We start from the raw sequence: 15,611 nt of genomic DNA, 5'->3' as shown, positions 1-15,611 counted from the left end.
GCCTCGTGGGAGCAGGGGTGGCCGGGCACAGCTCTGCTGCAGTGTGACAGCAAAGCTTCTCTTTTCCAGCCACCTCGTCCATGCGACACACCGACACCAGCACTTCCACCCGGCCGGCGGTGCCAGAGAAGGCAGCCCTGCAGCTGGCGGCGGCTGGCAGCGCTCAGGTCGGTGCTGCTGAAGGGAGCAGATGGCAGGCCTTGGTCTAACTGTTGGAGGGGTCTGTTCCTCAGCTCCGGGTGTGTGGGGCCTGGGCTGGGATTTCCTGGGGCCGTAGCAGGGGTGAAGAGAGCTGCTGGATGCACCGCAGCTGCCCGCTGTCTTGGGTTCCTTATTCCTCCAGGCCAAGTTCTATCTCCCAACACGTCTCTTGGGTCTGAACATATTAAAAGGCTTTAGTCCAGACACAGGTGGTGACACTGAGGGTCTGCTATCAATTAGCAGCGGGCAAATAGGAGCTCAAGTTCTCCCTTCTTACTCACCCTCAGCCTACGTGTGAAGCTTTCAGGCTTCCCACACTCGTTTCATCACCAGGGCTGTGTGGCCAGCAGCAGCTTGTACTGTGCCCACTCGGCACTAGAGGTGCTGGAGACCTCCAATAAAGCAAAGTTTTCATTTTTAGGCTATAGCAACGCCTCCAGCCACGGGTGAACACCTCTCTCAGCAGCCGGCGGTCCCCTCCCAGCAGGCTGTGATGGTACGTGGAGTGATGCAGCCCCTGCCCCAAGCTGGGTGGGAGGGAAGGGGTTGTGCTGGGGCTGTGTGATAAGCATGAGGGCTGGGCCCTTGCACCCAGCCAAGCTGGGATGCTGAAAGCATAGGTTAAAGGATGGATCAGACCTGTCAAACTGCTTGGGGCTGCTGAAGACTCATCTGTGTTGTTAGCAGCTGGCACAGGCTGATACAACACAACAGTGTTATGGCCCTGATAGAAGAAGGGGGTGATGTGACAGATCTGAGATAGGCCAAAAAAAGAAGAGAGAGACAAAAAAAAAAAAAAAGGCAATTATAGCTCATAGCTAGTCTGGTATTCCAGTAACCTGCCTGCCTTGTACAAAAGCATAACGATGAATGTGTGCAGTGGGGCCGGCCCAAGCCAATGCTCTCTCTCTGCCCTGCAGCCCGTGTACCACTTCCCAGCCCCGCTGGGCATGATGCACCAGCTGAAGGAGCAGCTGGAGGAGAGGACACGCATTCTGCAAGCGGACATCAAAACGCAGCAGGAGGAGCTGCACGTCATCAAGGAGCAGCTCCAGCTGGTGCAGGACTCCAACCTGCAGGTACCACTTCCCTGCCCCCAGAGTGTGCTTTTCCTTGGAGCATGCAGATCTGTGACAGTTATCTGCAGCATAAGCATTTGGAAATGAGCTCTGGATGAATGCACAGTGTTGCCTCAGTCGTAGGGGTAGCTGGCAAGGTGTCTCCTGAGGGATAGCTGCCATCGGTGGCTGCTTAATGATGGAGTCATGATTTAGGAAAACAATCCCAAGGAAGGGGTCAGGTTGGTCAGAGCTCACCCTGCACGGTGATCCCAGTGGTTAATGCCATTTGTGCCATCCCACAACGTGTGACAGGGATAACAGCACCAGGCAGTCGTGGCTCTGAATGTCTGAGCAGCCCATCCTCACAGCTCACTGCCGGGTTTGCAGGTGCGGTGCCTGCGTGCTGACAGAGGCTGCTAGGGGCAGGAGGGTCTCCCGGCAGCGAGGAGCCCAGCAGAGCTCCTTTGGGGGCCCCACCAGCTGCACCCCTCACACAGGGCAGGAGCCTACAGAACCCCTATTTTCTAGCAAAGCCCAAGCACCATCTAGTGGCAGTTGCCGAGCAAGGGCTGTCTAATATCCCTCCCGATGTGTAACGCACCCTTGCCTCTTTTCTCCTTAAAGATGCTGATGCAGCAGCCGATCCCACTGGTCTTCAACAGCGCGCAGCGTCAGAGCCCACGGAGGGCCCCGCCTCCATCCCGGCAGCCCAGCACCAAGAAGGCCCCGCAGCCAGGCCCCATGGCCAAGCGCTACGGGGGTCCCCCTGCGTCCACCCCGCGCCTGTTCCTCAGGGAGCCCTGCAGCACTCCCTCCCAGGTGCCTGGCTGTGCTCACACGTGGGCAGGTGGCACAGAGCGTTTCGTGGTTGTCAGAGGGGAATTCGTTTCCAGCAGAGAAGTCTTGGAAGGCAGCTGTGATGAATAAGCTTAGCCTCACTGGGTCTACATTTACAGCATAGAATCACAGAACAGTTTAGGTTGGAAAAGGACCTTGCAGCCACCCCTGCTGTGTGCTGGCTGCCCCTTCACCCCATCTCAGGCTGTCCAGGACCCACCCAGTCCAACATGGGGCACCTCCAGGGATGGGCGCCCACAGCTCTGTCAGCAGTGCCGGGGGCCTCATTGCCCTCTGCATAAAGAATATCTTACTCATATGCAACCTAAATCTCCCCTCTTTTAATTTGAAGCCGTTACTCCCTGCCCTGACACTGCACTCACTGATACCAAATCTTCCCCCCCCAGCTCTCCTGCAGGCCCCAGGAGGTACTGGAAGGCTATAATGTCTCCCCAGAACCTTATTTAGATGAAGGAATTCCTCCCACAGCTGAGGATCATAGAAGGGTGACAAATGCCAACAAGGTGTTTGTGCTCATAGACATATTCCATTCTTACCACTTCACTCAGGGAGAGCTTCAGTTGTTCTGTGTCTTTTTCTCAGTTTGAAGCTTTTGTTCTAGCTGCATTACTGAGGGCTTCAGAACCTGATCTGTGCATCTGCACCTGCATTTCAGGTACCACAGCAGCAGCAGCACCTAATGCGAGGAAACCAAGCCCAGCCAACGTGTCTGCCAGGGCAGACGAGCATTTCAGTGCCCCTCTACAACAACCCCACGGTGTTTTCGCAAGCACATCCCATCACAGTGGCTGCACAGCTTCCAACTGATGTTAGTGAAAGGCAGATGCAGTCTGACTACAGCCAGGACAGGAGCCTCAGGTAAGAGCTGGAACTATTCTCCCAGCCCTGTCTTGCTTGCTCCGGAGTTCTGTTTTTTCCAGCCAGGATGAGGTCTGTGACAAAAACATTATTCTTTTGTACAAAACTGCCCCAAAATATGCAACTGCCTTTCAGGAAGGGGTCTGCAGGCGCTGTCTCTGGGGTCCAGGCACTGCAAAATACTCTCTAAAGGAGCAGCATAACTATGTGAGCTAGAGATCTCACCATCTGAAAGATGTGTTTCTGACATGGAAGGTATGGCAAGTTTCAGCCCACCTCCATGGGTGATGAGGAGCATCCTATTGCACTGCCTTTTTTTCCGAGGAGAATCAGTGCTACTTTGCATGCTTTCAGTGAGGGCTTACAGGACTTGTTCCTAGAGGTTGGCAGCCAGCAGTCTGGACTGGGCCTGCCCTGACTGCCCCCTCTTTTTCCTCACCACAGGATGCTGCTGGATCAGTCCATCCAGGCCATGGTGCCCGCTGCCAATGGCAGCACCCAGCCCACACCGAGCAGCGCCAGCAGGCAGCCAGGGAAGTGAGTCCTTGCTCGTCCCTGCTCCCACGTGGTGTTGTAGCAGGGTGCTGCTTCGTGGCTCCAGAAATTACTTTGAAAAACCTGCGTGTGATCACATGAAAACAAACCAGATTTAAAGGAAACAAAATCTAAGCTAGTCAGGAGAAGAAGTAATGAGAATATGTACTTCTTTTAATTGCAAAGAACTCCTAATTACAGTTTTTTGAAAAGTGTTCCTAACTGTTTGCTGGCTTTTGCAAAGCATCAAGTGCTTGATCAAGTCACAGAGATGTACGACCTTACATCTCTGATTCCCTGCGGTTCCAGTCAGGAATGCTTAGTGGGAGAGGGACTTTTGTGTGGGATTTGGCACAGTTGGACAAGTCCTGTTGCTCTGATTCCTGCAGCATCGGGCAGCCAAGCCAGGGTTGGGTTCTCACACTGGATTTTCTTCCCTGTGGCAGATTCGTGGCAGAGCAGCAGCCCTTGCCTCCCACCACGCAGATGCAGCCCATCAGTGGCAGCACGGTGCGGCCCCCCGCTCCCTCGCCTGTGTTCTCCCCATCCGTGATGCTCCCCCATGGCAGCTTCGTGGCCCACCCCGGCAGCACCCCGCTGCACCTCCACCCCTGGCCACAGCAGCAGGTTCAGCAGCACCGTCTCTACCTTCAGGTAAGGCCTGTGTGCAGGGCTGGGGTGGGATCTGGGGAAGAAATGGTAGCTGGCCACGATTACACCTGAGCTGTGCACTCGTGTGCCTTCCATCCCCGCTATATCTGCGTGTGCCTCTGTGCACAGCATTTCCAACCTGACTTGGTACCCAGTTTCAAGGCTGTATTTCCAAGCCCAGCTGTCCCTTAGCAAGCAGAAGACAGAGCCAGGCCTTCAATTATGATGTATTATTCAGAGGGCCTGGGGTGGAAATCCCACTGTGGAAGCGATGGGCGATAAGGGATTGGTCCCCTTGAAAAGGGGTTCTTATCAGCTGCAGTCACTGCTTTCTTTCAATGAAAGGTTGTTTCCCGACACAAAACTCTGGGAAAGGCAGTTCTGTTTTTTCAGTGCATGTTTTCATCAGTGCACGCCAAGTGAACAGGGCTGCCAAGGAGAAGGGCTGTTGAAACTATTAATTAATGAGTGATATGCTCTCCAAGACTTGATGGGTTGGCAGAGGCAAGCTATAGCTGTCCTGGAAAAGATGGTAGAAAACAAGAACAGGGATAGAGCTAGAGTTATGCTGCAGGGCTGCATTTGGAGTGAGAAATAAATTGTTGTTGGAAACATGGGCAGGAACTGCTGTAAGCCCTGAGAACAGCAGCGTGGCAGCGTGCAGGAGGTGAAAGCTTCAGTCAGCAGCACGTCGGGCCTCAGTGCCATGGCAAAGTGATGAAGCCTGCTCTGCGGAGCAGCAGCCGTAGGGCTGCCCGTCCTGCAGCTGTACGGCAGCTGCCTGCCAGAGGCCTTCTGCCAGGCTGCCCGTAGGGCTGTAGGATGGGGGTCCCAGCACCCCGCCCTACTCTTCTGTCCTTCGCTCACCGCTCGGAGGGCGCAGATCACCTTTGGGCTCCGGTACCCCTGCACAACAGCGAGGGAGGGGTGCTGGGTCTGGGCGGCACCGATCGGCTGTCTTCGTATCGCCCTGCAGATGCAAGGAGCTGAGGCTGTGCCGGGAGGCCCCGGCCCACGTGTGTTCCAGCCAGCCCACCTCCCGCAGCAGAGCCCCCTGAGCTACTTCCTGCACCCGCAGCCGCAGGGCCGCCACGCACAGGGCCAGCCCTGCAACCTGCCTGACCTGCCCGAGATGCAGCTGCCCTGACCCACTGCCGCTCAGACCAGCGAGACCCCGCCTCACAGGGCGGGATCGCCGCGGGGCCCCGCTGGGGTCTCCTGTCGGCATCACCGCTCAAAAGAGCCCGTGGGCTGCGAGTCTCGGCCAGGCCTGCCCAGAGGGAGCGCGCCGTGGAGCTGAGGAAGAGGAGGATGCTCACCTGGGGCTCCCGCCCACCGGAGCTGCAGACTCGGTGAGAAGGCTGTGCTTGGGGCAGGAGCCGGGATGCTGCTGCCGGTCGCCGAGCCGTGCCTGCCCGTGCCAGTGCTGGCTGCTGATCTTTGACCTGAGGGGGACAGCCGCCCGGCTGCGGGCAGGTGGCTGAGGTCCCCGTGGGGATGGCGGCGCTGCAGACGAGCCGTGTCCGATCAGGGCCGCGGTGCTGGAAGTCACTGTGATGCCGATCCCAGCGCCCGCAGCGCGCCGCAGGGCTGCCGTGTACATAGCTCGCCTCGCTCTCGTAGGTCCGTTGTGGAGTTTTTCCTTATTTCTATACCTCAACCCCACCGTTTTGTTTTCCGGGAGATTGGATAATGCTGCTAACTTACGTAACACCACTTTTGCCTGAATTTCTTACTGTTGTTAAACCAGCTCACATCACAACCAGTAAGATATTCCTCATCTTTTATTTTGGTTAACAAACACAGAGAAATTTATGTGGTTTTTACTCCCTGTAGCCAAATATTTTTCAGGTTACCTACAAAGAACCTTCACTCTTTCTCCTCTGTCATTCTGTTCTGATCCAGGTGGATGTTGTTGTATATGTTTCTTAACATGAAAACAAACCAACACAGTAGAACACCGTATTGACAGCAAACTTTGTGGTTTTGCTCGGTCAGATTTCAGGCTGACAAACCCGGAACATATACTCACAATGACACAGGCGATGTTACAAGCCCATGGGGTCAGCAATAAAGTGTATTTTTGTAAATTGCCACTTTTTAAGTATATGTTTATATTTATGAATTGAAAACTAGTCTGCTCCATAGTGGGTGTATAGCTGTGTCCCTACTGTTTGTGTCTTTCCAAAGGAAAAAGGAACAGCTACATTTCTGAGGTGCTGGGGGCTGAGCACTAACTGTGGGCACTGCTGGAGCCCAGACACAGGTGAAGGTGTAGGCTGTTGCTGTCAGCTTTGCAGGCAGGTGGGGAGGAAAACGTGCGCACGCAGAGGCACGCACTTACAGCAAGGATACACTATTGAACGCAGTTTATGTCTCAGTGTTGCTGCTGGGAGAAGGCTGCAGCATGGTGGCTGTCCTGCATGTCCCCTTCCACATGCCAGCCCTGTGTGCCTGGGCTCTTATGAGCAGGGCTTGACACAGAAGGGGTTCGCTGCCTTGCAAGGAGAGGAGCTGGGGGCGGTGGGTGTGCAGGATGGGGCTGTGCCCCTCCACAGCCCTGCTGATGGCACTGGGCTGCGCGGTGATGGGGGGAGCTGTGGGGTGGCACGGCTGTCTATCGCTCGCAGCCTCGCGGCAGGGAGCAGGAGAGGTTTGCAAGGATGTTTACATGTGAGATTGGCCTTGCTGAAGCAAGCAACCTGAAACAAGCACTTTATCACACCCCCTTTTATTTCCAGCACCCACCCCAGCCGCAAGCACAGCCGCTCGTGGGCCTGGTGCCGCCTGGGCAGAGCCGTGTGTGCCGTGGGCCAAAATCCCAGAGCCTCTGCTCAGCCTGCATCCAACCGGGCACGGCAGGCTCAGGGCCGTGGGATTTTTGCCTTAGTTATCACTCGCACTCAAAGAATTAACGACTAAATGAATCTTCTTATTCAGGTGAACTCCTGTTCATTTACCTCGGTGATAGCTACGTCCTGTGTTTTTGGGATCCCTTTGGAATTGAGGGTTGCTGGCGGGTTTGGTTCCCCCCTGGGTGCTGATGAGTGAAGTTGGGCTCCAGCACCAGCGCTCAGTGACAACCTGAGGCTTTCCAGCACACAAGCACCCGTGTGCTAGCACTCTCTCCCTTCATATCTAGATATACAAGTGTGTGTTTGTAATATACATATATATATGTATGTATGTGGGTATCTCTATCTACAGGCCACACAATTCCAGACCTCTGAAAACACAGGCAGCTTTAATTAATAAAGTCTTGCACTTTTAGCGTATTTGTACATATAAGCTAAAGCCTGGTGGGTGCAATCAGGCTGGTTTGACAAACACAGCGAAAAACTGACTGTATATATTGTAACATACTCTGTGTAAAAGAAGAAAAATCTTAGAAGTGACTATAAATCTTGGTTTATTTTATATGCTGTCAAATATAGATACATTTATAGATGTTATTATTCTTAAAAGTATTTTGTAATGGGAAAAAGAAAGTGTCTTATGAAGAGTAAAGATTTTATTCTTGTCTTGAATCTATGTCGCTGCACAGCTCTGTTGGATGGGAACCTGTGCATTTTGAGAAGCTTTAAACAGATTATACATGGTATTTTCAAAAAAAAAAAAAAAAAAAAAAAAAAAAAAAAAAAAAAAAAAAAAAAGAACAAAGAAAGAAAAGGATGAAAGAAAGAGAAAGAAATAAAAGCATACCTGTAAGACCTCTTACACAACTGTGCTGTTGTTTTTCCCAGGCAATACGGGTCGGATGGAGGGCCGGACTCTCTCCTTGCTCTGCAGGAGTGCAGGAGCTGTGCTGTACACAAGTGCACAGTAGGGGAGGGATGGGGCTCAAGCCAGAGACTGGGATCTGACCACTGCCAGAGGCAGAGCATGAGCCAGGAAGAACAGGGCATCAGAGCCACCACGGCACGCCATCCGTGGCTTCATCTGGATGCAGAAATGAGTAATGCCACTCTTCCTGGACTAACTCAGCAGCCATCCGGGCATGGAAGCAAGCTCAGGTTGTGCACAGGGCTGAACTGGTCCCAGCCTGCAAAACCTGGGTCCGCTCTTTTCCTCACCCTTAGGGGAGGTCGAAGGCCTAGTGTGCTTTTTCTATGGCTCAGTCCTTGCTACGAATGTCTTTAACATAACTGATGCTTTTGAACAAACTTCTGAAGCAGGCTATCATGGGAAAGAACAGTGCTTCAAACAGATTACTTTTTCTTAAGTGAAACATATTTTATTTAACACCCCATTTGTCTTACAGTACTTCTACATACAACATGTTGTATAAAAAGCCAACCTGCCAACACAGATGTGTGGCCTTCTTGGTAAAGTGACAAAGCTGTAGCAAAGAAAAAAGCAAAATAGCCTATTCTTCCTGGAGACAAATTGCAGTACTTCATGTTAAGTCCAGACAGCAACTGCAGTCACAATCAAGAACCCTGGATAGTACAACCGGATGAGAAATTTCTATGAGATACAACATACAGCTACCTCTTACTTGCTATATATTAGCAAATTCTTCTTGAAAATATACTATTACATAGTCATTAGAATGAGGAACAAGTGGTTTGTCCTAGGAATGGACTGACACGGGGCATCTTCTGAATCGCACAGCAGCGACCATTTCTAAGTCCCAGAAAACGCCCCAGTTTTATCCCAAGCAGTTCACCCTGCGGTGGAAGAGGCCCCAGGGCTGTTCCTTGTGCTGTGTTCAGGCCCTGGGGCGACCGCTGCTGAGCGAAGCACACGGGGCAGAGCAGCTGCTCCTCGTGGTGGCCGGAGCTCAGCCAGCGCCACGTGATGGGGGACACCAGGCTCAGAGGCTGCCCTGTGGGCGCAGGGCTGCGTGTGACAAAGGCATCCGATGTGCGTATCAGCGACGATGACGGCCCAAAAGGGCTGTGCAGTTTGACCAACAGCTGCTGGAACCTTCTGGCACAAATCACCGTGCCGCAGCTGCCCAGTCACACCGGTGACACCGCAGCAGACTGCAAGGTAAAAGCTGTGTGAGCAGCACGACTCGTGCTAGCGACCGAACACTGCGTGTGCTTTGTGCTGACGGGTGCACATTCACTCAGTTCCTAAGACAGGACCACGAGATAATGGGAACCGTTACAGAAAAAAGGACAGCTGTGAAATGACACGTCTGTGCTTATTTAAGCACGCCGCTTGCTACTGATGGATAAGCTGCCCAGAGTCCAAAACCACATCTAAAAGCCTCCACGTGAGGACGTGAATGGAAGTCCCCCTGCAGGGAAGGGCTGTGAGCACGGCGGGCTGCTTCCCCACTGAGCTCTTGCAGCACAAGTGTGCCCACCCAGCGACTCCCACTGCAGTGCGATGCCATCACGGGCTCACCTTTCCAACACCAAATATATTTTAGATATATACATATTCTTAAATCACAAGCTGGTCAGCTCTCTGTAACACAGCTCTGACAGCTGGCAAGGATGACTGTGCATCTGGTAACGGCTCTATAGTTTCTTGGATTGACTGCAATAGAAACTGGTATTTCAAGAAGTTGCTCAGTTTTGCATAACCAAACCACGTAATAACAGAGGGCCATTGGATTTTGCAGGTTCCTTCAGTACAGTCTTTTGTACTTAATTTCATCCTGCGTGTACTTTTTAAAAACATCTTGGCCCTCCACCAAAAAACATAACTGAGTTTTAAGACTTTCACATCCCTGTGCTACGTAGCTCAGTGAACAGCCTGTACCTTTGAATGCCTCTTGAAATTTGCAGTACCCCCCACGGCCCTACAGAAGCATTTTGCTTGGGTAGATGTATCTCTTTTCATGGGGCTCTGTTCATTTCAGCACAGCTGCTTACGTAAGAATTACACAGAATCACAGAATTGTAGGGGTTGGAAGGGAGCTCTAGAGATCATCGAGACCAACCCCCTGCCAAAGCAGGGTCCCTAAGGCAGGTCGCACAGGTAGGCATCCAGGCACACTGAGCAAACCTCATCTGAGCACATCCTAGACCAGAACATCAGTTATCATCTGCTCCGTGCTCCTAAAACAGCATCAGGAAAACACGTTGCCCTGGTTTGCCTCAGAAACATACATACAAATAAGTCAGTCTGTGTATTTTACACACCAATACACAGACCAGCAGTATGCTGTGTCAGGTGGGGCTGCTCTCCATGAAGGTTTCTGAAAAAAATCATCATTTTTCACAAATATTTTTTTGGAGTTACTGCTTGCTCAATAAAACTGATACCTGAGAGTATAGGGGAGAGGAAGTCATTCATACATTCATTATTCCAGATCAAAACTGCATTCTTTAGAAGCAGCACAAGAACTTTAACACCAATTTGCAATGGTGGCATTTCAGCGAATGCTCGTAACATGAAAGTCAGTTGTTCCTCATTCCTTTTAGTAGTGCAAGAAAAGCAACCAATAGTGAATGATGCCATCCCCATTCTGCTTCTTTACAAAACATGCACAGTATAAAAATAACGCTGCTCTGCAGAGACAGTTTGTCATACAGACTTTAAAAACAGCTCTTTTGAACCAGTTTATTTAATGTTGTTAAAATACAGACTCTTCCCATCTTTGTGTAAACCCTTTGTAGCACAAGCTACCTCAGGTTCAATGTCAAATTCCACCAGGAAAGCACTGGCAGAGCTTTCTTCCCCAGCATCTTCACTACATCATTTTTATGCATATAAAAAATTTCACTTAAGGTTCACAAACAGTTTGTTGTTGCCACGAATCCTGGCAGACAGAAAATATTACAGCAGCAATAAACCAGAGAGCTGTAAAAAAGAATTCATTATCACTTGGTTGGGGTGTGGACCCAGCATAGGCAAAGGAGCAACTGCAGTCTGTCCCTAACAGTGCCAAGGTCAGCATTCAGCTTATCTGGTAAGCAGCTAAGGATGGTCTGTCCTTGGACTTTCCAAGGGCTAAATTTTTCTTCACCATGCTCCTAAGACGCCAACAGTGGCTCTTACAAGATTAGTGACAACCACCATGGGATCAGCCACTGCTCTCCCTTTGTTTCAGCAATCTATTCCAGCCTTTGCATCTGCCTGCAACCTGCAAGACCAAGCAGCTTGTACCATTTTTGCCTAAACTGAAAGAAGATTGATACGAAAATAGGAAAGAAATCTCAATTATAGGCCGAGCTACAAAAGCAGGAAATTAGTTTTAAGGGCCACACTGCAAAAACTGAGACACAGGCCAAGAGAAGGCAGTTTGCAAAGTGACAACGAGGGGCTGAAATCTGACACAGTGCAGGACACCAAAGCAGGGAGCTGTGAGCAGGGCTGCTTTCTTCCCTAACCTGAGGCTCTTGCACCCACTGTAGCTATCAGCTGAAACCTCTGTTCTTAGTCTTCACCATGTTCCTGCCCACATGCAAGTTTGGAAATAGCTAACCTGGAAGTCAACCTCTGAGCTGTTGACAATTCATTTTAAGTGGAAAATGTCCAGATAGAAGTCATGACGTTTATCACAGGAATAGAAATGAAAGTGGGGAGCACACACCATAACAGCTGTCAGTTTGTCACAGGTCACATCTAGTATTTCCTACCAATGTTGCATATTTTAATAGTATGGTAGGCAGTTTATTCCTCAGCTCCTGCTTGGATTGAAACTTACGAACAATGCAAGAAAGTGATTGTGCTTCAAACTATTTTTATTTACATGAAAGCATACGAGTAATCTGACATTTAAAGCTAAATCTTCAAACCCCATTCCCTGTGTAAACAACGTACTCAATTTCTGTAGTAACCACCTTCATCTGCCAGTGCTCTATGTACTTCATTCAGAGTCAAAGTAAATTACACTCTAGTTCTTGCTTGAAGTTGTAAATTTTTAGCGCTCTCTATTCTAGCTTTTATCTCATGAGGTTTCTCAAAAAATCTCACAAAGGCTGGCTCGTTCAGTAAGGATGCCAGAATCTGCTCAAAGGCAAAAGACCATTCGTGGCCCTTTCGCAGACCCTGCGCTCCACTGCCTCCGGTCTGCTCAGAGCTGCCCTCCTCCCGTCCCTTCCGGGGGCTTTCAGCAGACACCTCTGTTGTGGCAGCCAGACTTCTGACTGGTGATGTGGGACTCTGAAGCCTTCTCCCAACTTCTTCCATCTTCAGCAGGAGACTGGTAACCACTGCTATGGCGCGGTACAACAGTTCCTCCTCAGGATCTCCGTGGAATAGATTGTACAGAGTTTTTGAGAACTGGATGAACTGAGACTGAACAGATACACAGATGAGACTATTCAGAGAACAGCAACACAACTCTCCTGTTTCACTATGCACTGCAATCTCAACCCAGTGCTTGCAGCTGCTGGGCACCTGCTGCAAAAACTGCTCTACTGGCAGCATAGTCACAGGCCCTGGTAAACGCGTGTGTCTGTAAGCCCCCCTCGTGCAGTCTACAGTAAGCTTACAGTTAAAGTAGTCTAAAAAACAAACAGTGTCATCATTAATGTGTAGTCTGGAATTTAAGGGATCCTAAGAAACCTTTAGAAAAATACTAACAGAACTTAAAAAGAAACACAGAAGTGAAAAATCAGGCCCGTCATACTGCGACACAGATGGTTTTACCTGATTCATTCTTGGCAAATCCTTAATGCTTTCTTCTTTTTTAAGAAGTTCATCTTGCCATTGCTTCAGATAGGCCTGAATATCAACCTTGCCCTTCCCTATTTGACAAAAATGAATAAAGAAAGTGAGCAAACAAGAACTGAGAGCTCCCCTAAGGTACAATGAGCAGAACAACTGCATCCCCCGTGTCATTCCTTCAGAGCTGTGGGGCCAAGGTCAGAGTTTACTTTGCTCCCACCACCACAGGACTACACTTACTTAACACTATAATGTCAGCACTACACTGGAGATTATGTGAATTAGTGTACTTTGTCAGCATGCACTTTCCAAGCCCTGCTCCCACAAAAGACCCCAGGATTCTCTACCTTTTTCTGGGCTGCTCTTCAAAGCATCACTTTCAAGACTATCCCCAGCAGATGAAACTAGAGTTTAGAAGAAAAAAAAAAGAAGTTACTGCTTTGAGCAAGGAGGATCACTACTTCACTTCCTTTTATCAAAAATTCTTTCCTTAGGGAGCAAGACTCCCAAAAGACCCTCCCCACGAAGAAACCATGTGGCAAAATCTGCATTCCTTCTAAAAAAAATAGAAGCTACCACAAGGCTGGAGACAGCAAAAAGCCACCATCAGCCATATCAAGTAGATAACGTCCAGAATGCTTTACGCTCCACACGTTGAACAGTGCTGAGGACAGGACCAACGTGCTATGGACAAAACTTTTGGATAGTTTCTAAACATCAGATAGAGTCTTTCTTAAAAAGATGTAAAACCAAACAGTTTTCCAACTCCATAAATTTAAATCCCATATTTTTTATTTTTTTTTTCAACTGACAGGATTTAAAATATAAACAAAGAATTTTGAAACCCAGTCTCAGAGTCACCATATACTTGATTATTAAATGTCTTGAAGCAGGAAATATCATCTCTTGAATGCAATGAAACTGCAATGGTCACCATTTCAACAACTGTCGTAACAGAAAGGCTTCCTACTATGCTGAAAAATGCTGACCAAAGATATTCCTCTATTTCAAATAAACACGTGCAGCCTTTGAATTCATTCATCAGGCATACCCCATTCAGGACACAGCATCACTATTCTGTGTGCAGCTGTCAATGAAATGGCCCCTAAACGATGCTCATAATGAAGCCACATGCTGCTACAGAAGAAAACTGCTCTGAAGAGAGATGGCTACCCACAAATTCTGCACTGCTTTGTACAACAGAGCTATTTACAGAACATCTATGCAGAAGATTCTTGCTATCAGTAACATGATTTGCTGGAACGGGTGAATTCAAACCAGATTTCAGAGGGTTTCAGAAGAAAACTCCCCATTTTTCACCACGAGATAATTAACAGAATCCTTCCAATATTCTGTAGGCGAAGTCACACACTTACCACTGAGTTGACTGAAGTGGATCAGTTCTTCTTTTGAAAGATCAACGCCTTTGGAAGGGCTCAGAGATTCCACTTCAGTAAAAGCTGCAATAAAGAATTGAATAAAGTGGTTTTGGAACTCCTAAGCATTGCCAAAGGAGGGAGAAAAAGCAAAAGCTTTAGACTCATATATCATCCCTACGAACAAAACAGGAATGGTGTCTGAATGTAGTAAGTACTTCCCAAAGTGTACACTACCCTGCAAAAAATATTACAGCTACAGGACTGTACTGCAGCCAGAGCTACTGACTGCAAGAGGAAAGAAAAGCTAAAGAAACAAAACCAACCAAACAAAAATGCCAGGAGCAGCCTCTTACTCACCTGGAGGGATGTGCAACTTAAAAAGAAGCTTGAGTTTGTCAGTGAAACTTCCATTATACATGGTATCTGTTTGAGACAAGAGGAAAACAGGCTATTCAGCTGGGCCAAGATTTAAAAGACCCTCTTACCTACACAACCACAATCCACAGACACTGCAACAGGACATGTCCTATCCTACATGGAGTGCAACTAGAGATGAAGCTTAAAGAAATACCAGCTGCAACTACACCTAGGGTTTACCTACACTGAGGAAAGAACGTGACAACATTTGAGCACACTATCCCATGAAGTATTTCTGAATACCCAGTGAAACACAAAAGCATGCTCACTAATTAGATCGCAACACACCTGTAACAAGCTAACACTGAGGTTACAGAAGAAAGGACAGAGCACAGGATGCCTGCGACTTACTGAAATAAAACCACAGCACCAAAGAAACGTAGCATCAAAGTCTTCCCAGCATTTGCCTTTCCTATTTTTACTCCTGAGCTTTGAAAACAAGATGAAAGGAACGGAGAAGCAACTTTGAAAACTTTCAGTTCCCCAGAGGTATAAAGCACAGGTTGTCCTGCACATCTGTGTATGAGACAGCTTACAGAGTGAGGAAGCACTGATTACCAAAACCACAAGCTCATGCCTTTTTTTTTTAATAGTAAAGCTGGATTTAAATATAATTTCAAATAAGAGATTACTCTCCAGAGGATTAATGTGTCAGAGGAGTTACTAATTTGTAAAGCTCTCTGTTAGCTATTTCAGTACAATTCAAGATAATCTGACCCTAAAATAAGAAGCTCCTTAAGCTCGCTACATGTGCACAAAGGCAGTAACACCCAGGACTGCTTCCAAAATGGAGCTCCCTAGTGAATGTACTATGCATATGTGCTGTTCTCCTACCAAGCACGCAGGAAAATTGTTTGAAGTTGATAAGGCCATGGCAGTTCTCATCCATCAGTCTGAATGTCCACAGTGCAATGGAGTCTCTGTTTGCACAGTGCGACCAGGGGCTCAGGAGATGGCAAAGAACCCTGAATTGCTGGCAATCAATTCGATACTGCTCCAGATACGGCAGGCTGGCATCGTGGTGTTCTAAAACAGGACTATTTACATTCCAATAGCAGGAAAGAAAGTGTTCCCTCTG

At 48.9% G+C, this 15,611-nt stretch overlaps 2 protein-coding genes across 3 annotated transcripts in view; one reads left to right on the top strand and one right to left on the bottom strand.

Annotated features, from left to right (window-relative positions):
- LOC122163836 (neuronal PAS domain-containing protein 2-like) overlaps positions 1-7,765 on the top strand; it is a 46,684-nt gene extending 38,919 nt beyond the window's left edge. For both annotated transcript variants that reach the window (XM_042825358.1, XM_042825359.1), the window contains 7 exons: positions 70-167; positions 623-697; positions 1,122-1,280; positions 1,887-2,081; positions 2,776-2,978; positions 3,959-4,166; positions 5,140-7,765. In XM_042825358.1, the coding sequence (XP_042681292.1) occupies positions 70-167; positions 623-697; positions 1,122-1,280; positions 1,887-2,081; positions 2,776-2,978; positions 3,959-4,166; positions 5,140-5,310 (1,109 nt within the window). In that variant the 3' untranslated portion in view covers positions 5,311-7,765. The remainder of the gene's footprint in view (positions 1-69; positions 168-622; positions 698-1,121; positions 1,281-1,886; positions 2,082-2,775; positions 2,979-3,958; positions 4,167-5,139) is intronic.
- A 2,908-nt stretch (positions 7,766-10,673) lies between these two features.
- The window catches only part of TBC1D8B (TBC1 domain family member 8B), a 32,193-nt gene continuing 27,255 nt past the window's right edge, over positions 10,674-15,611 (bottom strand). The window contains exons 16-21 of the mRNA XM_042824943.1: positions 15,368-15,608; positions 14,474-14,539; positions 14,114-14,197; positions 13,085-13,141; positions 12,720-12,817; positions 10,674-12,365 (exon numbers count right to left, since the gene is read on the bottom strand). Of these exons, the coding sequence (XP_042680877.1) occupies positions 11,955-12,365; positions 12,720-12,817; positions 13,085-13,141; positions 14,114-14,197; positions 14,474-14,539; positions 15,368-15,608 (957 nt within the window). The 3' untranslated portion in view covers positions 10,674-11,954. The remainder of the gene's footprint in view (positions 12,366-12,719; positions 12,818-13,084; positions 13,142-14,113; positions 14,198-14,473; positions 14,540-15,367; positions 15,609-15,611) is intronic.

Source organism: Centrocercus urophasianus, unplaced genomic scaffold (assembly GCF_019232065.1).
Source record: "Centrocercus urophasianus isolate 14NV4802_14NV808 unplaced genomic scaffold, USGS_Curo_1.0 seq_24, whole genome shotgun sequence".
NCBI lineage: Eukaryota > Metazoa > Chordata > Aves > Galliformes > Phasianidae > Centrocercus > Centrocercus urophasianus.
The sequence above is the reverse complement of the archived record's forward strand: the minus strand, read 5'-3'. Positions and strand labels throughout refer to the sequence as shown.